The sequence below is a fragment of the Opisthorchis viverrini genome (genome assembly GCF_000715545.1).
Source record: "Opisthorchis viverrini unplaced genomic scaffold opera_v5_184, whole genome shotgun sequence".
Classification (NCBI taxonomy): domain Eukaryota; kingdom Metazoa; phylum Platyhelminthes; class Trematoda; order Opisthorchiida; family Opisthorchiidae; genus Opisthorchis; species Opisthorchis viverrini.
Window position 1 is genome coordinate 489538 of NW_008751839.1, and position 23428 is coordinate 512965.

Here is a 23428-nt window from a genome sequence, read left to right on the forward strand (position 1 = left end):
TTGAGAAGTCGAAAAATATGGCATCCGATATGAGTCCTTCGTCCTTGGCTTGGGTTAATCTGTCCATGAACAAGAGCATGTTTGTCACGCAAGAGCAGTTTGGGAGAAATCCGTGTTGGGCTGGAGATATCAGGTTGCAGGAAGTAAGGTGATCTAGGATGGCTCGCTTCAGAATGCGTTCCATCACCTTGCACGGCGCGCTAGTGAGGCTTATAGGCCTGTAGCTGCTAGGCGATAGTCGGTCACCAGTTTTGTAGATTGGCGTGACAATCACTTCCTTTTAAGCAGAGGGAAGGCGGCCTTCGTCAAGAGACTGACGAAACACCACTTGCAAATGATTTGCCAGTGTGGACGACGTTTCCTTCAGGATCCTTGGATGGAGCTCGTCGGGCTCCAACCTGCAGAATGGGTTGATCTTGTGCAAGAGTTGACCAATGTCCTCCACCGTGAAGACCAAGTCGGTTAGAGGCTGCTCGTAGTTTCGCCTTGACAAGAGTGGATGTGACGAGGACGCTGGAGCTGAGTATAGACACGCATAGTGTTCTATGTAAACCTCAGATACCACTGTTGGGTCATTTGTCGGTTCTCCATTTCTGTCCCTCAAGAGAACCCGGTGGGCCTAATGCGGCGGTGTCTAATGTACTTGAACAGTACGTTTTTGTTTTTTCGAGCGAGGTCCCGTATGGTGGCCAGTTTTCGTACGTCACATTGGTGGATTTCTGATTTACAGCGGTTTCGCGTTTTACGAAGTGCCAACTCATCTTCTGTATCCCCTGTAGTCGACTTTTTGAAAAAAAGTTTGGGCCCTTTTTCCAGAATTGGCCGAATCCTTTTTGGCAGGCTGCGGTTCACCCGAGTGTATGATGGTTTGTTGGGACAAACAATGCGTCAGCCTCGTGAATTTTCGGACAATGGCCTATACAGTTCTTTCTCTGAACCTGGTGTGATTTGTTCAAGAAAGATGCGCTTTCCTGAGAAGTATGCACGGCAGAAATCTCGAAAGCGCGTCTTAGTTTTGGGATTTCTTGCCCAATAGCAGATGAAATCAAAAGTCAACACACCGTGATCGCTATGTCTCAGTGGAGCGTTAATTGTTACTTGGTCAACGAAGTATCTTTATTTGGTGATGACCAAATGTATGAGAGTTTGCAGTTGGCCTGCGCGGTATCTGGTAGGTGCAACGATATGTTGAGTCCAAGCGCACTGTTGAACGACTTTAATCAGCGCCGCTGCAAGAAGTCCGCCTGATTCGACGCGCTGGAGCTCCATCTAGGAGGTTCCCGGGGCGTCGAAGTCACCTGCCAGCAGGAGATGAGTGAAGCTGTAGTTGGAGGAGAGTTGCTCAAGGGTTTGTATGAGGAATCATTCATGTTAAAATAATAGTAATACTAATAATAACGTTTATTCCCAACTTGTGGGTGGCATACCGTCTGGCACGACCATAGTTTTACAGTCAGAATGGAGCATGACTGAGGGATTTGTCGGGGTGCGGACTGCACAAAAAGAGGACAATGTCATAAACTGTGGGGTATATCCAATGATATAGTAATAAGAGGTTTCTTTCCCAACTTTTTGGGAACAATGGGCATGAGGTCCGACTAGTTCAAAAACAGCCAGGTGGCATGAACTAAAACTGATAACCATTGCTGGCCATGAGTGATCTGGGCGATTGGGTGAATAGCCACATTCACACTGAGTAAGTATTGAGATGGAGATGGGATACTTCAAATTGGGTGCACATGGCAAGTTTTGTCTCAAAAATGTGGTTTAATCTGGATGTAAGCAGACTCACTCGTTGCACTGTTTTATGGAAGTCAGTTGCAGAGAATTGGTTGGATGGGGGAAGTTGCCACTACATAGGGCGACCCGAACCGCTTACGGATTTCAACTTGTGGAGAAGGAAACCCGTAGTTGCAGCAGAAAAGCCAGGCTGGCCAAATCTGAGCGAAAATTCATCGGGTACGGAAAACATCAACCCAGGGACTAGGGCTGATGAAAACTGCTCAAAGTTGTGACTACAGGCTTGAGTAGGAGAGGGGTTGCGGTCGAGATTCTGGAGAAAGTGGTTGCGGGAGTACCATCTTAATGGGTATGACAGTGCCGTGCCACCATCGCACTGACATGCTTCGGTTTATGGACAGCCCCGTAACGGTCGTCAAGGTTCGGAGATGGGATACGCAGTTCCGTGGCAGCAGATTCTGGGTAAGACGGAGATTGAGACGGAATCAAGCAGGTTTAGGCTCATGAACAAGTTCATTTTTGTTGGATGACCGTGTGAGTGTAGACCGGACACAAGGTAGTTTGAATGGCTAACAGTTCGAAAGGGCGTTTGGGCAACTGCTGTCGAGGTTTGAAGCTTGGGAATAGGGGCGACGATAAAAAATATAATGAAAGCAGTAGCGCGTGGTGGGTGTTAGGAGGCATAAGATACAGCGGCGTCAATAGAAAAAAATCTATAAGGGATGACAGGGGGACTCGAGGGGGTACGGTAGACCACACCAAGAAGCAGAGAATCGGACCCGCGCAGCGGGATTTGGACCCACAGTGCATCGCAAAAGGGTGCAGGAGTGTTATCAGGGAGGACAGTCGGAATTGGTAGGGCCGCTTGTAAGTACAGAGCAATCCCACCAGCCTTGCCTCGTTTTAGTCAGCTCGAGAATTAGAGTAAACGTCCATCGAGATCTCTGCGCCAGACACCTAGTGGGAGCCAGGTCTCTGTGACTGCGATTATGGACGGTTGTTCAATACAAGCTGACTCTTAAACATCGCCAAGTTTGTTGAAAAGGCCGAGGCAGTTTGTGGACAAGGATTTCAACACTGCTGTGCTGTCTCCGAGAGTGAGGAGCCGAAAGCTGAGTGATCAGGGTGGTTAGCAGACTTAATGGTTGTGCGCCCGGTTTGGGTTCAAGGCTCCAAAGAGACCTCTGGGGCAATGTCGCGTGTTTCATGTCTTCGTGGTTTCAAGGTTTCAGGTTTCTGCTTTTCGCTTGCAAGGTTTTTTCGTTCCATGAGGGCCAGGGTTGCTCGATACTTTTAGCTTCGAATTATTTCATCACCATCTCCCTCTTTGCTTGGTGTGATTCTGGTCATTCACTCATTCACTCAGGGTCACCCATGGCCGGCGATGGCTCTCACTTTTAGTTCATGTCAGCCGGCTTCATTTTTGAACTAGTCGGACCTCATGCCTATTTTTCCCCACAAGTTGAGAAATTAACCCTCTGTTATTGTTTCATCAGAAATCGCTCACTGGTAATGTCACTGCCCTCTTTTCGCGCAATCTCCACTACCCGCAAATTCCACAGACACGCTTCATTCTGACTGTAAACGTATGATCATGCCAGGCGGTATACCGTCCACGATTTGGGAATAAACAACATTATTATTATGTTGAATGAATCCGATAGCACTGCGTTTCCGGATTTTCCTTACTATTGATATCAGCCGCTCGAAGGGCGTCATAGCAATTTTTCTTTAGGATATCTTCCACCAGATTTCCTGCTTTCGTTGCTACATCATTAGGTACATGCTGGACGACATGGGAAAAGCAAGCGGCTTGGAAAGTGATACTTCGAGTATTAAAAACAGCGTCGACCTGGTGAAACCATATCCAGGTATTGCCGGGATTGTAGTGTGGTAAACGTATGCTAATTGCATCCTCGACTAAATCCCATGAATCAGTGTGCTTCCATAACCACGGCAGAATAAAGAATTGCGACGACTCAAAAGGAAAATTTGAAAAATATCTACATAGACTCGGACTCACCAAATTTGTTGTGGTCTGGCTACGGAATAAATTACTTTACCAGGTGCTGGTGGTGAAGAAATAAAAGTAATAACGCTAGATTCAGTATACAATAATAAAGTGATCAAATGAAACAGACTCACTAATAAATGTTCTATTTGAAGCAGTTCGTCGTCGGCCCAGGTCGGCAAACAAACAATAATCAAAATATGGTTGTCCCGGGGTCTTCTTCTGAACAGTTCTTGCATGTAATAGATCCCGAGGATAGCGCGAAATTTTTCGATATTAGAGTTGGGACAGGGAACCCGCGTGACCACGTGTTTATTGCGTAGAATTGTACAAGTGCGCGCTTTTGTAGTTTTTGTATTCAAACAAAGAAACCGTTGTGCAATCGACAAAATACGTAGTGTTATAATGGAAGCAAATTAAAGGTACAAAACATCAAGAGCTTCTAACAAGATTTCTACCGCATGGGGTTTTTCGGATTCTAAATAAATACCGGCAAATTATGAAACTTCATATCGGTGATTATTCCGGTGAAATCATGGCTTCAGAGAAAGCTGGGGTGCCTTCCGAAGGGTTGGTGAATCCTCGAAAATTTCCGGCACTGTACACGTGTGTCCGCGCCTTGGAAGCTCAATGCTTTTTAGACAAACCCCCGAGAGTGAAATAAATCGTTTTACGCCAACGTGTTGCGCTTTGCTGCACATGTGCCCAGACCGAAAATCACCCTAATGCGCCGCCATCTTGTGCAAGTTATTTTAATCTAACTTCTTTCAAAGTTTTTCAGCGCACAATTACAGGAATGGCACCTCCGCATAATTCGCATCCACGAGAGCTATGTAGATTCCAGATTGTTGAGTGAATTATTTCAGGTGTTGAACAATGTGAAAGTACCTTCCACTGTGAGTAATATTTTCCGTAATTCGCAATTTTTTATTACATTGTAGTGGTCTGGCTACCCAATAAGTTAGTTTACCAGGAGTGTGTGGCAAAGAAATAAAAATAATAACGCTAGGTTCGGTATACAATAATAAAGAGGTCAGATGGGACAGACTCACTAACAATTGTTCTCTCTAAAATAGTTCGTCGTTGACCCAGGTCAGTGAATAAACAATAATCCAATTATGTTAGTCCAGTGGTCTTCTTCTGAACAGTTCCCACATGTAATAGATTCCGGAGATGGTCTGAAATGTTCTGGTACCAGAGTTAGTTCATGAGACTCGCGAATGACCGCCGCAAGCGCGAACGAAATCAGGATGGAGAGTCGAACCACGTGACCACGCTTGTATTCTGTGAAATTGTAGAAGTGTGCGTTTTTTAGTTTTTCGTATTCAAACTAAAAACGATTATGCAATTGATGAAATGCGTAGTGTTATAATGGAAGCAAAATAAAGAGACAAACGCCACAACATTAGGCGTCATATTCACAGTCGGTAGTGTTCATTGACCTTGAAGATTAGCTCACTTTAACAAATCAGTAATGCAGATAATTTCCATGGTGATTCGTTTTATATAGTCATTGCAGGCTATGAGGTGCCAACCCTGAAATTGTCGAAGCCTTCTCAAAATCAATTCCATTGTGCGAATACTGAACGTCCTGCTTGAGCGCTGACTGTCCAGTGGGCACAACAGCCAATCAAGTTTTTGTATTAGCTGGATCCCGGTGGGAGCGCCGGCTTCGGAGGTCCTCCGAGCTTTCGAGCCAGCGGCTAGACGCACAGTGTATTTTTCTGCAAAACCCCTGCAGGCGAAATAATACAGGAACATATACATTATACAAAGGCATTCTACACTATGAAGTGGCAAGTCTGAAAATGCCGTAGATTTCGAGAAATCAATCCCATGGTGCGAATAGCCAGCGGCAGCTTTCGAAGTGACGTGTCGCTCAACTTAAGTACCGCGCGATATACACGATTAGTTCAACGCTTTTGGATGCGTAACACACTTTGTGTACCCTTGTTGGTCCTTCTGCTGAACATCAATTGTTTGAAAGGACAATATTGGGAACTGGTCTGAATAATTAGTGTGCGCAAATGAAACGACATCATTTCAGACTGATCGTTTGGTACCGTCCGCCATTCGGCACGAACTTGGAACACATCGTTCTAATAGTCGGCTTCCATCAATCACTTTCAGGTCGATTGGTTCTCCCTAGGGCGCTCACGTCGGTCGATAGACTTTACAGTAGATCTACTGTAAGCTCAATTTACGCCACCCACGCGGTTTTGCGCGTGGGTACTTACAAATGAGCAGAATGTAGTTAAGTTTTTATCATTATCGCAACTCCTATCCTGTTCTTCATTTCGCCCATATCATCTTGACTGTTTTGCCAGGAGATCAAACCACCGCTAATTATGAGTGCGTGAATAACGTGGTGTACGGCAGTGGAGCGTGAATGTCAACACTGATGTTGCTGTTGTGATGACGATGAATGACAACAGTAGAGGTTTATCCAAGATGATACAGATGTGTCACATGAATTTTCTTTTTTGGAAACATTGATAGTGTCGACACAAATCTAGAAGAACAAAAATGTCATAACTTTCTTAGGAGCGGGACGGAGGTTCCATATTGCGTTTACAGACGCACACTGGAAGGAATACGCATAATAGTGGATGAAGAACCATCAGGAATACCCTATTGGACGACCCACCCTCAGCGCAATCGTTTTACTAGCATATTGACCGCGGATTCCTTTATCAGGTACACAACGACGTCCACTCACGATATCCGACGATCTTCGCCTCATGCGAGTCGTATACATGCTTTCGTTCATGTACTCCCGCTTTCGTCTTATCAACTGTCTCTCACTGTAGAAGAAGTGACGAAAGAGCTCTGGGAAATAAAATCAAATAGCTCCCCCTTTTATCGATAATATCCATCCCCAGGTGCCTTTGTAGCTGACAGGGCGACTCTGCAAGGCTCTTAGTTTTTCTAAAGAGGGTTTAGTTGAAGAACTGCCAGCTGTACTGATTAAGAAAGCGATTTTTTGCTCTATGAGGAAGGGATTCGGTTTGATTGTTCCGTCTGCCGACAAGATGACTTTTTCCAGTTCGCCTGAAGCCATGGAGCTTGTAATTGCCGATGACCTGACGCTTCATCGTGAACATCAAAGCACACCTGGTGATGCGTTTTCCTCAGTTCACGAAATTTCCGCATTTCACAATATTCAGTGAGTTTCGAACCCGTAACATCCATGCTAGTAGTGGGTACACAGCCTTCCAGCGAGAAACGTCTGACCATCAGTTCATTTAGCTTGTACTTAAACAGGGTACGTCATTCATGGAGTTCACATCATACGGTCACGTGTGAGTTAGGTGTTCTCTGAGCGAAGTCCTCCGTAGTACCACAAGAGTACGCACTAGAGCATCGTCTTTTTCTGATTTCTATCGGTGATCTCGGTCTATTTATCCGGCCATTCATTTTTGTTTGTGGTAGCCAATATAGGCATCAGAAGACTTTACTGTACTGATGTCCGAATTGAAAGGGTGCATCACTATAGCGCTGAAAATATCCACTCAGTCGTCCATCCAATATGATGTGGAATCTCTCTCCACTGTTTGTGACAATCTGTTCAACAAGGGAGAAGAACTTGGGAGTTGCTGTTCCGAATGGCCTAAGATACCCGACTGATTGTATCTGCGCTACCAAAATGGAAAGCCAACAGCCAGGAGATCTAGCCATGCCTCTTGGCTTTTCTGTGAGGTCCCCTTCCTGGTGTGTATTTTATGTTTCGAGATGGCTCACTGGTTAAGGTGCCAGGTTAGGGACCGGAAGTTCCGTGGTTCAAAGCCAACCTAAGCATCTCGACTGCTCCTATCTAGGCTTAGACAACCGGGCAGTATCCCCGTCCTCACACCTCCGTTGGCATAGCAGCTAGGCACCGGAAGGGTGCTGCAGCTGGACGATGGATCTTCTTTCTGAGGTGTACAAGTAATGCTTGACGGTTCTGCTGGTATTCCGTATGACATCGTCGAAGGTTTGGAGACTCTGTTATTGTGTATCAATCACCGACACAACCAAATCACTTTCGCAGATCCTTGTTGAGCTTTACTACCACTACCCACCTAAGGGGGCATTACTTGAAGCTCACCCATGAATCCGTTGACTCTACTGCCATCGCTCTCCATTCTTTGCACAATCCTCAGTGACTTAGCTTAGAGCTCGACTTGACACGTTGTGAGCACGTATAAATCACCTAATACACACAAATGTGTGCTGTATTTATTCCTGGAAACTTGCCGTTCTAGCACAACCAAACCCACATTGGTTACCTTGTAGAATTTCATAAACTTGTATGCTTCGTTTTTACTTGTCCGTTATATAACGTTTGTCATTTAATCCTTTTGGAATGCCATTAAGTACTGTCCACAAATGTAACCTTTGCTGCAAAAGTTTGATTTATTGCCTTCTCGTGTGTGTTCGCTAAACTGAGGAGCGTTATTACGCTTATAGACTTGTTTTTTGGTCCAGGAGGGCTACCCGAGCTTTGGCTCCAAACCACCGACGGACGGCTCCTGAAGTATCTGATTTAATCTCAAATTTGGTTCTTACTAGGTACCTCAATTACCAAAGTGGATCATCTAGCCTTCTATGGCCGGTTTGAACCACAAGTGTGTTAGGCAGTCCGGGTGGTCCGCCATCATCCAGAAAACAAATGAAAGCGTTCAGATGTAGTACCCTTCCGGTGCCTAGCTGCCATGCCACCCGAAGGAAGCACGATGGCTGAGATACTGCCAGGTTGCCCAAGCCTAGACGGGAAGTCGAGAGGCGGAGGTCGGATTCGAACCACGGACCTTCCGGTCAGTAAATTCGCGCTCTAACCACTTGGGCCATCTCGCCCCGCAGAAAACAAATAAAGTATAATCGGCCACTGGTCTTTAGTGTATCGCGATATCGAAACTTCGCTCTTTATGAATCAGCTTTTGATCGTTTGAAGGCTCCAGGGAGCGGGGGTCCAAAGATAAATCTGTCCACAATTACATGATGATTCCTCTGCTGCATTTGCCCGGTCGAGATGATGGTGACCCTTTCGATCGGCTTCAGCTGGAGTCTTCAGTGCCTGTCTATGTTTTCCCGTCTCTTCCCCATTTCCGGCTGTAGCAGCTGGAACCAACGTACACTTGAACCTCCTGGTTAGTAGGTTTGCCCCTTGACTACTGAGCTTTCCAGAGCTCATCTTGTCAGCTGAACTGATAAGCTGAACCGAAGTCAACTTAAATAGTGCCTTCCGACACCTTGTAGTAGGCACAACAGATGAGGAGAACGCCTAGACACTGACGCTCAGGACAGGACCAAACGGTGAAATTACAGATTTCCGTTTTGTCTTTCTCATCCTCTAATGCTACCTTAGGTCTTACGGCATATAGGCGTACTATCCTATACTAACCAGGGGCGGTTCCTTGGGATAAGAGGGTGGTGACAGTAATTGGTTGTGTATATTGTACAGGTTATCTGGAATCGATTTGAGGTAACAACTCTGTTATCACCTACATCAGCAGTCGATCGGTTGACGGAACAGCCACGAAAAGGACCGTTCAGCTGTAGCACCCTTTCGGTGCATAACTGCTATGCCACCAGAGTGAAGAATGAGGGCTGGAATACTGCCAGGTCACCCAAGCCTAGACAGAGGTATTCGAGAAGCGGAGGTCCTCGAACTACGACCTTCCGGTCAGCAAATTCGCTCTCTAACCACTGAGCCATTCTGCCCCCGGAACAGCCACTACTTTTATAGAAGATTTCACTAGGTGATGGCAGTCATGCACCCAAAGGGTGCTACAGGTGAAAGATTTTTCCCCACTAGGTTGGTAGCAATCGTGGCTTTACGTCGCACGCAGTGTGCACATTGGTTTAGGCCTTAGCAATTACAATCAATGCCGCACATGCCCTTCCCAGTTCATATTGATGCTTTATACAATCTGTTGAAATCCAATGTTCCATCCTGTGGGTTCCCCTGTAAAAATACACAGGTGTGATAAAACGCTTGGGTGAGGCGTTTCCTCTTTGGAAACGAATCTGCCTTCAACCTATTTTCGAACGCCTTTGAAACCATCGCTGGAACCCGAGACGCGCTCAAGTGGTTAGAGCGCGAATTTACTGACCGGAAGGTCCGTGGTTCGAACCCGACCTCCGCCACTCGACTTCCCCTGTCTAGGCTTGGGCAGCCTGACAGTATCCCAGCTCTCGTGCTTCCTTTGGGTGGCATGGCAGCTAGGCACCAAAAGGGCGCTACAGCTGAACGATTTATTTTTTCTATTTTACTTCTCTTTTTTTTGATTCACTGGATTCATTTGTTCAGTCAAGCTTTTTTTGTTCCTTTAAAGCTCACTGATTTTTCTGCTGGATTAGAATTCAGTTGTCTCTGCCCGTTTCGAAGATGCTCGCTGGTTTTCGCATTGTAATGGTGAGTTTCCTACAACTGCACGTGAGTTTTCCAAAAGTCTCTAGGTAAGGGAACAATCACACAGACAAAGTGTCTTGGCGTACTTATGCCGCGCAAGTTTCTGTCCACGGTGGTTCCCTCCGCGACCTTCAATCTGGAGGAGTATAAGTCTTTCAAGCTGGACTCATTGCCACCAGCACAAACACTGTGTAGCCGTGAGGACGCGCTAGCTTATCTGGAAACTTTGCAGCGAATTCGACGGATGGAGACGGCGTGTAGCAATATGTACAAGGAAAAGAAAATCAGAGGATTTTGTCACCTCTACTCTGGTCAGGTGAGACATTAGAAATGTTTCGCCATGCTAATTGGTTCTTATGTTCCTGTGACAATGTGTTTATCCAATTCCTCTTTCATCAGAGGGTAGTAGATCAGTATATCTGTCACCTGAAGTCATTTTATTTATATTATCACGGCCAATACTCAGTTGAACATAATTCTCTCGTCCCACCCCAACAGTCTTTGAGTTGCCTGACCCACATATGCTCTTCCAATCGTTCTTATAAAATCTCAGCATTAATTCTCTGGGACCACCTGTATTGTTGATTAACTAAGGCATCATTGCAATCGTGTGCAGGGTACACACTTGATCTGCACACTTCATATGATCAATACACATGACAAGAAGTGTTGATATCAAGAAACACATATCAGTGAGGTTTGGGTCAGCTAGACACATGGGAATGTTATTCGGCCTTTCACAGTTAGGCACCGTTGGAGTTTCCCGTATTCTGTTAGCCTAAAGTCCTGCCTTTAGCGTCCCGAACACTCCTGAATCCTGCATCATGCACAGGAATCAGACGAAACAACTTGGGCCGTTCCTTACGCCCATTTGCTTGTATGCGCCTGGTTTTCACTCATCCAATAAAGTGAGTGGTCTTTATAGATCACTAGTAGTCACGTGATTATATGGATGGCCTGCTCCCGTTGGTTGGTATCATCTCGGCTTATCAACGTCAGAAGTCTATGCAAAATGGTAGTCTTTTTAATGGACGGTTTCCTATTTTCCTATGCTCCAAGCCATTTCGCCGAAATGAACTTTTTTGGGACGCCGTATGTGTGACGTGAAACGCAAACGAGTATACGCCCAGTAATGAACCGATCGTCCGCAAATTTTGTGAGTTCAAACTGAACTGTCTACGATACTTTGAGGAGAGCTCGAGATAGCCTAGTAGTTAAGGTGAGAACTTACTGACCGGAACGTTCATCGTTTGAGTTCATCCTCAGCATCCGGACTGCTTCTGTTTAATCTTAGGCAGTATATCAGCCCTCGTGCTTCTTTCGTTTTTGGGGATACCGATATCCCCAACAGCATGGCAGCTAGGAACAGAAAGTGCTACGGTTGACCGGTTGTTATTACTTCAAGTAGGAGCAGTAGCTAACGAAACTGTTAATACTGCTTGGACGTTGTTTTCTAATGGATGATCCCACCGTCTTCTTTTTGTGTGCCATTGGTACGGCAGTGAAGCATCAGTGTCAACACTGATGTTGCTGTCTTTGATGATGATGATGATGACGTTTGCCATTGGTAGACGGGCCCGTACGTTTCCTTGACCTACCTAAAATATTGACTCATCAACAAATGGAACTTGAAAAAATATGTTGATCACCTCGAGTCGCACATTGTGACGATAGATAGTTTTATTTTGGCTTCTCTTTGGAGGAGCTATGTTGCTTTTTCTGTGAATCTTATTCGAGCTTTCCCGTCGAAATGCGTCTGTTCCCTTCATATTGGTGGTTACCGGTTCACAGCCGTATTCGATGCACAAACACTTCAAACAAGAATTGGGTCCCTGTTCAAATCGTGGTTTTTAGTGCGCTTCTTAATTATTTGAATTTACACCTTCCCGAACACCACAAAGTTCCATCAACGGGTGCAAGCTGCAGGTCTTGTCTCTCAGCCTCCATTGTCCACAACTGGCAGTGAACGCGTTTTTGAGCCTACGCGACTGTTTTTTGTGCTGTCTGACCAATATTTTCTGATGGGAGAGGGAGTGAAGGCGTAGTGGTTTCGCTTGTTCTTGGCATATCAGAGCGATTTTCTGCTTTTCTGGCCTGCAACGCAGGCATGAGGCTAAGTATCCCAGAGGTTCCTTATTTGCTTTGCTGTTTCAGCGAAGTGGTTAACTGTTGTTTCTCGAGACCAAGGCGAACGCATAGTGTCTAATGGGGTGTGCGAATGAGATTAATTAGTTGTGGTAAATTGCTGTATTTTCATCTGTGAAACAACAAGTGTACGGATTGCCAGGACGGGGATCTGCCATCAATTTGAGTACGCCCATACCGAAAGAAGTGGATTAGTGCATGTGGCGTATAAAGCATTGTTATATCAGCGGCCGTCGTAACCACCAAGTCGTATAAAATGGTTCAGCTGTAACACCCTCCTGGTGCCTAGCTGCCATGCCACCCGAAGGAAGCACAAGGGCTGAAATACTACCAGGTTGCCCAAGCCTAGACAGGGGAAGTCGGGAGGCAGAGGTTTGGTTTGAACCACGGACCTTCCGATCAGTAAATTCACGCTCTAACCACTTGAGCCATTCCGCCCCATCAAGCCATATTGTACGTAGATAAAGAGTAATTGGAAATGAAGACGTGGCAGGAGACCGTAAGTGCCGGAAACCAATATTTTTGTCAGTAATGATTTCAGAAATTGGGTCCGAATCGTGGTCACTGCTGCTAGGATATACACGTTGGTCTCCGGTGTATCTGAATCCCTGTCAAGATGTAGTCGGAACGGTAGATCAGCGGTAGGATGTGCAGCATTTCACCCAATCACTCAACTGTCCTCATGAGCGTTGATGTGGTCAAGTCACATCCTCTGCATACCAACGGACAATGTACCTCACAAATCCCCTTTATAATAGTCCTATATTAGGTCAAAAGGTTCAAGTCTGGTCAGTCTATTAGTTGAACTTCGTGTATGAGAAACTCCAAGAAGAAGAACAGGACCAGTTTCTGTTTCTTTGAGCTGAGGTCCTAGCAGGAGAGACACATTAGGAGGGCCCAACCTATAATAGTCATACTTTGGCGCTACCTTCTTCTCTCAATGAGTAGCTGCTTCTTATTGGCTCTCTTATTAGATCGTGGCACAACTGCCATTCAGGGAACTCTTGCATGGGGCTTAGATCCCTTTGCGTGGTAGGGTTGCAATCCCATTCTGATAAATGTTGATACCCTAAATGCAACATAAGATGCTTTGTTATCAACTTCAGTTTGCCTCAGCCGTTCGTGATTTCTATGTCCAGTCAAATGGTCTTACGGGTTATTTTGCAAACCATACTTCTCCAACAACCATTGTCCTGTGCCCGTTTTCTTTCGATAGGAAGCTGTTGTTGTCGGTATAGAGGCTGCGCTGAAACCAGGCGACACAATCATCACGGCCTACCGTTGTCACGGTTTTACTCATACTCGTGGGGTGTCCGTAAAGTCCATCTTTGCTGAATTGCTCGGACGAAAGACTGGTTGCTCAGCCGGTGTTGGTGGCAGTATGCACCTATATCACAAGGACTTTTACGGCGGCAATGGGATCGTAGGAGCTCAGGTAGGTGGTATTTCTGTCCTGTAGATCCATTGGATAGCCGTGTGAACCTGTGTTGACCAATCCTGTCTCACAGTCACGCTTTTCCCACTTAATTCATTTTATTTTATTCTTATTCCCCCCCCCCCCGAAAAGGTCCCCCTTGGAGTGGGAATCGGACTACGGATGAAATATCGAGGTGATCCAAACATTTCCGTGACTCTGTACGGTGATGGAGCTGCCAATCAGGGCCAGGTGTTCGAAGCGTACAACATGGCGAAACTGTGGAATCTGCCAGTGGTGTTCATATGCGAAAACAACAAGTATGGTATGGGAACTGCCGCTAATCGGGCCTCCGCAAACACGGCCTACTACACTCGTGGGGACTACATACCAGGCTTATGGGTGAGTATGGTGTGCTTTGTCGACGCCGTTTATACGATCGAATGCGCCACAAAAGAGCTTCACGTCATTCCAAGCAAGGGGCGTTCTCTCGTCTCCTGTAAGTTAAGCGGGTGACCTGTATCTTAGCCCATCATATTGCCTTACGACGCCCGTCCACGTTTACAATCAATTATAGCACTTATGGGGTGCAGCGAGCCACGGGGAGCCTCCTTTTAATATTGGCCTCTGCAAATAGGTCAGGTTCTCGGAATCCCTCCGCGTAGGAGATACCCACATGAGGAACACTTTGAAGGTAACAATTTTTGCAAGTCTTTTTTTGCAGTATCGGTTTCTGATGTCCGCAAAATTACCCAGCAGTCGAACTAGAGACAGTCTATCTTCAATTTAACGGTACACTAAGGGGATGACAAACAAAAATACGAATGGATGCGTCTTTGGACGAAGCATACTGAACTGGGTCCTGCCAAAACAAGTCGAAAAACGATACGTGGCCACCAGTCGAGGGTTATGGTATAAGGGTGACTCCTGTCTTATAGCTGCTCTACGGAACTACTTCTCTTGTATCACAAGGACCCAGGTTGTACGTACTAACAAAGCAGGCTGGATCGACGAAGCATTATGCACCTCACATAAGTTCTAAGTCGTTCTTGGGCGTGGTGTCTAGTTAAGCGTAGTGCAATAAAGGCTCATTTGGAAACAAAGAGAGGACGAGACGACATACCCAAGGAGGTGTCTCCACAAGGCCACAAGTGAGTTGTTTATCCGATGCGCTAGCGATATTGCTTAATTTCAATATCTTCCCGCGTGATATTGAGATTGCACTCGTTGGTGGAAGCAGAGAGGTGACCAACCTTTAACTTGGCAGAGGAGTATGAAAGTGATCACGATTTGCCTTGCAGGATGGGGGCTGCATGATCCTCACTGCGCCCGGTTGGAGACGCTGCAGGATTTGGTTGCTAATCGATGTCAATTGCGCTCTTGTTTTCAGTTTCTTTCCAGATTGTTTGAATGAGTGTCTGAAGGTGGAGGCATCCCGGATTGGTTGTGGTAGGCCAACACTAAGTCCCTTCCCCATCCGATTTCATTCTTTTCTTCATAGTAAGGCTTCCAAATAAATCATTGTTGTACGACAGCGAAGTATCACTGTTGAATACTGATTTTATGCTGTTATTGATGATGATTTCGAACATTCATGATTGTGCTTAAATTAGATTAGAAAATGGACTTGCATAGCTTTGTTTGACTTTGGCCTCGCTTCCTGTGTAACTTCCATCTAAGTAGTATACCGGAACTGAGAAAACCGCACGACCTCGAACGATGTTTCCCATGAAGAGAGTTTGACAGGCAAAACACTACAGCGAGCGGCTGATTGGGCGTTGCTACTCCTAATGAGGTAGATATCATTTTGAGTTTTAGATCAGTACAAAAATAACCTCGTTCACACCTACTCGGCTACAGATTGGATTGGAAATTCCTACGTTACCGACGGCCAGTCGCTTAGCTTAAAAACGGTGTAAGATAGACTGTTTTTCGCACTCGTGATCAACGGACGAATGGCACATGTTTGCGTTTTTTTAACAGTACCAAATGCGAGGAGCTTGGATCAGTAAATTGAAATGTCTTTTCGAGGCCATGTACACAACTCAAATAGAAAGACGAGAAGCTATATCCGCACGTCATTTGATTGAACTGCGCTGCTCCATAAAGTTTGCTGAAGGCGGGATTCGCGTCCTAAATAGGAGAAGTATGGAAACGATAGCTGCCGGAGTTAACCATCCTTCTATTATCTCCTCTCCGACTGTCTTCCAGTGTCACACCGAACTTCCACCGATTAGGTGGAATAGTAATTCACTTCATGAGGGTCCATTAAGGTCAGACCCTGCTTAACCCTTCGTTTCGAACGTTCCGGATTCTGCACGCTGACTGTTCAGATGTGAAAAACCCAGTCAATAATCCTGGTTGGATTCATGAAATGAATTGAACAGCTATGCTCCACCAGCAATAAGTCGGAGTAAAAAGCCAATCCTGCCACTGTTGACAAAGCAAATCGAATATGGCGAGAATATTTCAGCGAATTAAACTAGGATAACAGACTTCTTGGGGCGAGGTGGCCCAAGTGGTTAGAGCGCGAAGTTACTGACCGGAAGGTCCGTGATTCGAATCCGACCTCTGCCTCTCGACTTCCCCTGTCTAGGCTTGGGCAACCTGGCAGTATCCCAGCCCTCGTGCCTCCTATGGGTGGCATAGCAGTTAGGCGACGAAAGGATACTACAGCTGAACGAACCTTCTTCCGAACGATTAACTAGTTCAAGGCTTGTTCATTTTCCGCACGAAACTGCCTACATGCTCTCGAATTTGGTTTTGACAGGAGATTCAACTTGTGGTGGTTGAAGAAGGGCGAGACCGGTTATAGCTGTCCGCGGGTTTTCAGCAACCTTATGAGTAGTGCGTTAGGTTACTGATATGATTGTTCTGAACCATTTTATTTGGGTCTTTCTGGGAGGTGCTATATCTTTATGAGAGATTTAACCTTGATGGCTCATTTTCCGATTGTTCAGGTTGACGGTATGGACGGTTACTGATATGACTGTTTTGAACCATTTTATTTGGGCCTCTTTGGAAGGTGCCATATCTTTATGACAGGTTTAACCTTGATGGTTAAATTGTTCCGATTGTTCAGGTTGACGGTATGGACGTACTCACTGTTCGCGAGGCGATGCGTTTTGCCCGAGACTGGTGCATGTCGGGCAAAGGACCACTGCTCCTGGAAACTGAGACTTATCGTTACCATGGTCACAGTATGAGCGATCCAGGGACTAGTTACCGGACCCGGGAAGAAGTCCAGTCCGTCCGGAGTGGTCGGGACCCCATCCTTTTGTTTCAAAAGCGTTGCATCGAGGCCAATCTGTTCACTCAGGACGAGGCAAAGGTAAGTTCTTCTCACAATTACTTTTTTTGTTGACGCTTGTTAGTCAAAATTGCAGAATCGTCAGTCATACGGATGAATTCGGGTTCCATTTTAGCATCTGAAAATGTTCCACGTCAGTTTATCAGTTTAGGATTTGCTGTAATCCTGATCAATCATCTATGCTGTCCTATTCAACTAGGGTTCAATCACAGTTCCATTCTGCAAGTGAAGTCAGTCCATAATGGAAAGCCGAGAAACACCGTACAGCTTTTTCGTCCTTATTCGGCCTCTCCAACAGTTCCACTTGAAACGTGAACAGGTGATGTGAATCGCGTGACCAAGGGGTGGGTTACATTATATCCCGTCTAGGTGCAAGTTGATCATACTGCCAGTCAGTCACCCATGTTCGAATGCTACGATGCCCAACTAACTACTTACGGGGATATTCCAGGTTCAAATCTTCCCACAGATACGTTAGTTGTGCACTGTTTTTGAGTCCCAGCAAGGAGTGAACAGCTGTACAGTATCTCCAGCCGTAGACTGACTGACTTGCGGGATGAATTCCAAATCGCTTCATCACCTAGAATATTATTGCGGTGCATGCTTTCTTGCTATCGCATGGTGCTTTTTTTGACAACAAAGTATCTCATACCGGGTTTGTCAGCGGATGAGTAGTTTACTGAGAATTGGACAATACGCGTCAAACTGTTCCCAAAAATTTATGCTTTGCGATAACTTGCTGGCACCTATTTGTTGCCTTAGGATCAGAGTTTGATGTGAAGACTTCAGCCCACTGACAACCGTGTACTTACGCATGTATTATGTCAGCTACGGCCCCCAATGCGCAACTATCTACCCACTTCCCTAAATCATTCGTGAACGAACCTGTGGTGGCTAAAACGGCTGATGGAGTTGATGATGCTGAGTTAGTGTTCGCTTTCAGACATCGTGCTCCTATTGGAGCTGACTCAATTTTTTAGCCGAAGGCCACTGTCACCTCTCCCCCATGGGCCTTACAGTTGCTTCCATCCGAACTTAGACTGGCTGCTACAGCCGAAATACCTAATTTTTGGTAGATTGCTAGTTCGTTGTTGATCTGTTCGCCGAGCTCAGTAATTAGCCGAGGATAATCTCGTCACCGATCGAACGGATATCGTCAGTGCCTACCTGACCGGGTTTATACATTTCTCAAGGGTTATTTACTATCTGTTTATGTGATTTGTTACTCGTGTTCGTTTGTAAACTGTGTTGCGTTGTAGCCTGTATTCCTCGCACTCGATTAGTTTGTTGAATAGCTTCGTTTCCAAAACCTTTACTCCAGTTCTGATTGGTCTGTTTCTGAGTTGCGTTGTATCGTTGTCTTCCTCGGATTTGTATGGCTTTTATGACTGCTTCCGTTTTCAGCACTTCTCTCTATGGTCCGATTGGTCGGTTCTTAATTTATATTGCACTGCGATCCAATTTTCTCTGGTTTGCTTGGCTGGTTTCTAATCTGTTTGATGTAGTGATTCTTCCTGTACTAGGGAAGTCACTCGCGTTCGACTGGTTTTCAGACACTTTCTTGATAAGTCATTCTTCATTATTTGTTCAGTTCGGTTGGTTTGTGCATTCCGGGTATATTGATTAATCCTCTTTAGTCTGATATGCCTGCTCCTTTCATACGCGTCTCCTCTGATTCCTTGTGCAGTTTCCAGCTCCATGGTTGTAGAACTCTCTTCTGCTTGGTGGTTAGTGGATCGGCTCGAAATCAGTCAGTTTGTTGATAGCTTTTTCAGTCGAGTACCCCGATTCCATTAAGTCGCATTCTCTCTATTCCTTGTTTGGACCAGTATGTGGACTTTGTTCTGGTCGAATTCGTGCACTTTCTGGCGGACGAGTGAAGCGATTTTATTTTTTAGCAGCGAATTTGTCTGTGTAGCTTGTAGAAAGCTCCTTTCCTGTCGGCCCCACGTGGTGTTTGTTGCACTGAACCTCGTGTATGAGAAACTGTACATATGTTAACGTCACTTTGCATCTTTGACTCCTTATTGTTGTAATGCGTTTCAGTCCGAGTTAAGCTTCGTTTGCGATAGCTGTGGATCTGGACCGTATACATCGCCTTTCTGTGAACCTTGGTTGCCCACCTGACAATTTTGTGATAAGAAGATAAAAAAATACCAGTTTCTCACCATTTTTCTCCCATTGTGAATTGTCATCGAAAACGTTGTTTACCAATCTGATTGCTCGTTTTACGTCGTTTCCTTCTGGTAGTCGTACGCATAACGCATCCATATTGTGGAATTAATATCTGGCAACACTATCCGTCCCAGTTTCTACATTTTGGCTTCTGCAATAAGTCCTGAAAGTTGGGACCCCCTTGTTACTCCTTGGAGTTGTTCATAGTACTCTCGATCGACTTATAAGTATGTGGTCAGACGTAGGCTGTTTTCTTTCTCCAGAAATCAATTTAGTACACCATGGCTATCCAACAGTGTATCGACGGTCTTCTTGAGGAAGTTAAGACCCACTGATATGGACATGAGCTCACATCAAGTGAGGCCGTTCTTTCGATCTCTCCAGTATGTTTCTCACTTTTTCGAAAAACTGTCTTGCATTACTGACTAAGTAATGTGGTTCACAGATTATATGCATTCCGTTTTGTTCACAGTTCCTGGTAGGGATACGGTCTTTTGTTCCCTTTATGTCTCTATAAACTCTCGATAGCCCGTAGAAACTAGTAATAGTCGAGCGTTTAGCTATCGTTCTCCAGTACTCTTCCTTGGCGGTCTTGGATTTTCTCGATGCTCTGATTTCTCTACCACTACGCATTAACGAATAAACCTCTCGTCTCCAGTTGAGTGTTGTGCGCCCACCGCATTTGCCCTTTACCTATTGAACTGAGCCATTGGAGGCCACATAAAGCAAACTGGGCACTGTCGCAATGAATCATCCAGAAGAAAACCAGCGAACTGCATACGTCCATCTTTCGTTTTTGGTCGGGTTCTATAAACTCTGGAACAGCGGACGGAAAACAGTCGGTAGCTCTCAGTGGAGCGCCGTCCTCGTATTTCTCCCCTACGCCGTTCCCAAAAGCAACTCCCTCTTCGGAGAGCAGCAATTTTCCCGTTCACATGATTTCCGGAAAAGTACCTCGATTAGTGAACACCTCTCCAAATTCCTCTTACAAATTGTCGTAAACCAGTAGGTGTATGGAGAGATGCACTAGTACCACCACATTTATTATACCAGGGGGGATTACATGTACTGACCGATCACAATATCGTGACATTCCACGGATCTAGACGCGATAAGGAAATGTGGTGATTAGAACGGAAAGACTTGGTTACAAATTAAAGGCAGTTATAGCGTCAAGCTCACTGGACCATTCCCACATCACATATATCTTGATCAGAGCGAGAGAGGGGTTAAAACATGTGACGTGGTCACCACGATTGTGACGCCTTATTTGGGGGCGAGATGGCCCAAGTGGTTAGAGCGCGAATTTACTGACCGGAAGGTCCGTGATTCGAACCTGATCTCCACCTCTCGACTTCCCCTGTCTAGGCTTGGGCAATCTGGCAGTATCCCAGCTCTCTTTCTTTCCTTCAGGTGTTTTGGAATTTAGGAAGCGGAAGGGTCCTACAGCTGAATGATTTATGAGACCACGATTTGAGGTCCTGTCATATCAACTTTTCGGTGTCACAGTGAGTAACCAAGGGTTCGAATCCTGTTCCTCTCTGCGTTTACTCAAATGCCCCTATCTTCTAAACTCCCTCAACTCAAAGCCATTTGGGCGGTTACGTGGTGTCAGTACCTGACCCATTGTTGAGACTCATAGTGCTGATAAACGTCTGATGACAATCTATTAGGGAGAGTTTTGGCGAGTCACTGTAAAATCCAAGTGCATGCATTATTGGTGGTTCATCTGTGGGGCCACTCGTCCAGCAAGCTAGAGGGAGTGAATTTGAGGCCCTTTCAAGGGCCTCTTTCGTGAAGTCTTAATTCAAGAACAGCCTAATTCCACCCTGTTCCCGACAGGGAATTATGTTCGAGAGATGATACATTTGGCTCGCGGTTGGGTTTAACTAGATTATTCGTCATTCATAAAGGAAACTACTCACAAGGCTGCTGAAAACTCTTCGACAGCCCATGACCGGTTTCGCCCTTCTGTTTCGGGCTCATCAGGTAGGCGCAGTCCCCAAGTTTCCGTCAACCCTATGTTCTACTTGAACCCAAATTAGACTGTTTTCGAGAAACACACTCATTTGCAAATCAGTTTGGTTCTCACGGGAGACTCAATTGAACCTCTCTTTTATGATAATCTACAACTGAATGTGCTGCACACAGGCCGCCTCATGTTTCAGCTGGCACGATATTCGAGAGATTCAGTTGAGTCTCGTGAAAACCAAATTGATTTGCAAATGAGTGGATTTCTCGAAAACAGTGCAATTTGGGTTCAAGTAGATCATAAGGTTGACGGAAACTCGGGGACTGCGCCTACCTGATGAGCCCGAAACAGAAGGGCGAAACCGGTCGTGGGCTGTCGAAGAGATATTCGTCATTCAGTTGTAGCACCCTTTCGGTGCCTGACTGCCATGCCTACAGAAAGAGGCACGAGGGCTGGTATACTTCCAGGTTTCCCAAGCCTAGACGGGGGAAGTTGAGAGGCAAAGATCAGGTTCGAACCTTCTGGTAAGTAAATTCGCTCTCTAATCAATTGAGCCATCTCGCCCTAAGAAGGTCGTGACAAATCGTCAATAGGGAAGATCTGCCAGGGTGGGGGAAGCTCGCCAACCGTCCTCGTATTTGTGGTGCTGACTTGTTCGGTCCATCTCAGCGTGTGCTGAGCACATAATAATAATAATAATAATAATAATAATAATAATAATAATAATAATAATAATAATAATAATAATAATAATAATAATAATAATAATAATAATAATAATAATAATAATAATAATAATAATAATAATAATAATAATAATAATAATAATAATACTTCGGCCGTCTTGCTGAGCACATATACAAATATGTTAAGTTGGTACATCTGCTCGGCGAGTTTATCACTAAGATGGCCAAGCAAAATGTCCCAGCATTCTACTAAGCGGAGCACATGACCGGTCTGTACATGAAAGAACAAATGTGAAGTATATCTCGGTAAGCCATATTGAGAAAACTGAATGTTGATTCATGTGTGGGAACACTGTTGCTTTCATTCCGAGAATATTGATGCATCTTGATTTGGGCTGTTGATCGGGTGGTAGTGAATCAGTTCACCGAGTTTGGCAATTGGCTTGCAAACGATTCGTCACCAGACCATGAGGCATTGCGTTTTGGTGGGTCTCCTCATGTGGTGACGGAAGGCTTGCAAGTCATTTGCTAAACTCGGCGGACAGTTCAGCTGCCACCTGAACATCAACCAATTAACTCACCATAGCTACCAATATTTGAGCGCATACACCTTGAAAGGTTGATTCCTGTGATTGAATGCCCTTTGGAGAAAACGATTCTCGGGGTTTTTTGTCACTTCTATCCGCTTCGTAATAGGATGTGTGATTCTACTCCGTAAACTTTTGTCCTTGTTCTATTGTTTCTGTGCTTTTTTCAATCTCTCTTCAATCGCTGCTTCAGAATTTGGAGAAGCGCGTTCGCCAAGAAGTCGAGAAGGATGCTGAGGATTGTATGAACGATCCGGAGCCCGATTTGGACGATCGATTTCTACATGTTTACTCGAAAGCCCCTCCACAATTTGAAGTTCGTGGATGTGACCCACTTACTTATTTCAAACCAAATTAAGTTATCAGCAGGTACCCCACCCCCCACCCCGGACAATTGTTTTCCCAACTCAGGCTCCCGTAGGTGATCAGGATGATCTGATAGTGTAATTGTTGTCTTTTACCGTTGTCTGCTGGAGTCGGAACTCCGTCTTCTCGCCTGCTATAGGACGAACGTGGTTGCGCATTTAATATTTCTGTTCTCACTTCTTGGTCCTTGGAGGGTTGGTGTGCTGTGTGCGGCGGAACGTGCATTCCAGGAGGACATTTTTTGAAGTAACTGTCATTCATAACCGACTCAGCTAGTGGGGAAAGCATGTGACTGCGCGAATCCTTATGGGCACATCAGATCAGTAGATCTCATTGATGTACGCCAAGTGGTTTTTGGAGATCACTCTCCTTCGATAGATCAACTGTTCATACTCCACAGGTTACGCCAGTTTGGTAGTTTGCTTCGTCTGCCTCGCAAAACCCTCTCAGCCAAACCGCGCATCAGAGGCAGACGTCCCAGGAATGCTCAATCCGTAACTTGTCAACGAAGCCTCAAAGCTCTTACCAATCCGTTTCTCCGGATAGGTACCCTGGGGTGAGACAAACCAATGGTTAGTGACCCTGATAGATATGGTTATGTCACGCAACCGATGACGGCCGTGCATCG

General features: G+C 45.5%; 1 protein-coding gene across 1 annotated transcript; it reads left to right on the forward strand.

Annotated features, from left to right (window-relative positions):
• Positions 1 to 10066: 10066 nt before the first annotated feature.
• Positions 10067 to 22965, forward strand: T265_07717 (hypothetical protein; the record flags this gene model as incomplete). The annotated part of the gene is made up of 5 exons (XM_009173313.1): positions 10067 to 10461; positions 13507 to 13725; positions 13858 to 14106; positions 16787 to 17035; positions 22628 to 22965. The coding sequence occupies 5 exons, from the start codon at positions 10234 to 10236 to the stop codon at positions 22790 to 22792; spliced, it is 1110 nt and encodes a 369-aa protein (XP_009171577.1).
• Between the last annotated feature and the right edge of the window lie 463 nt (positions 22966 to 23428).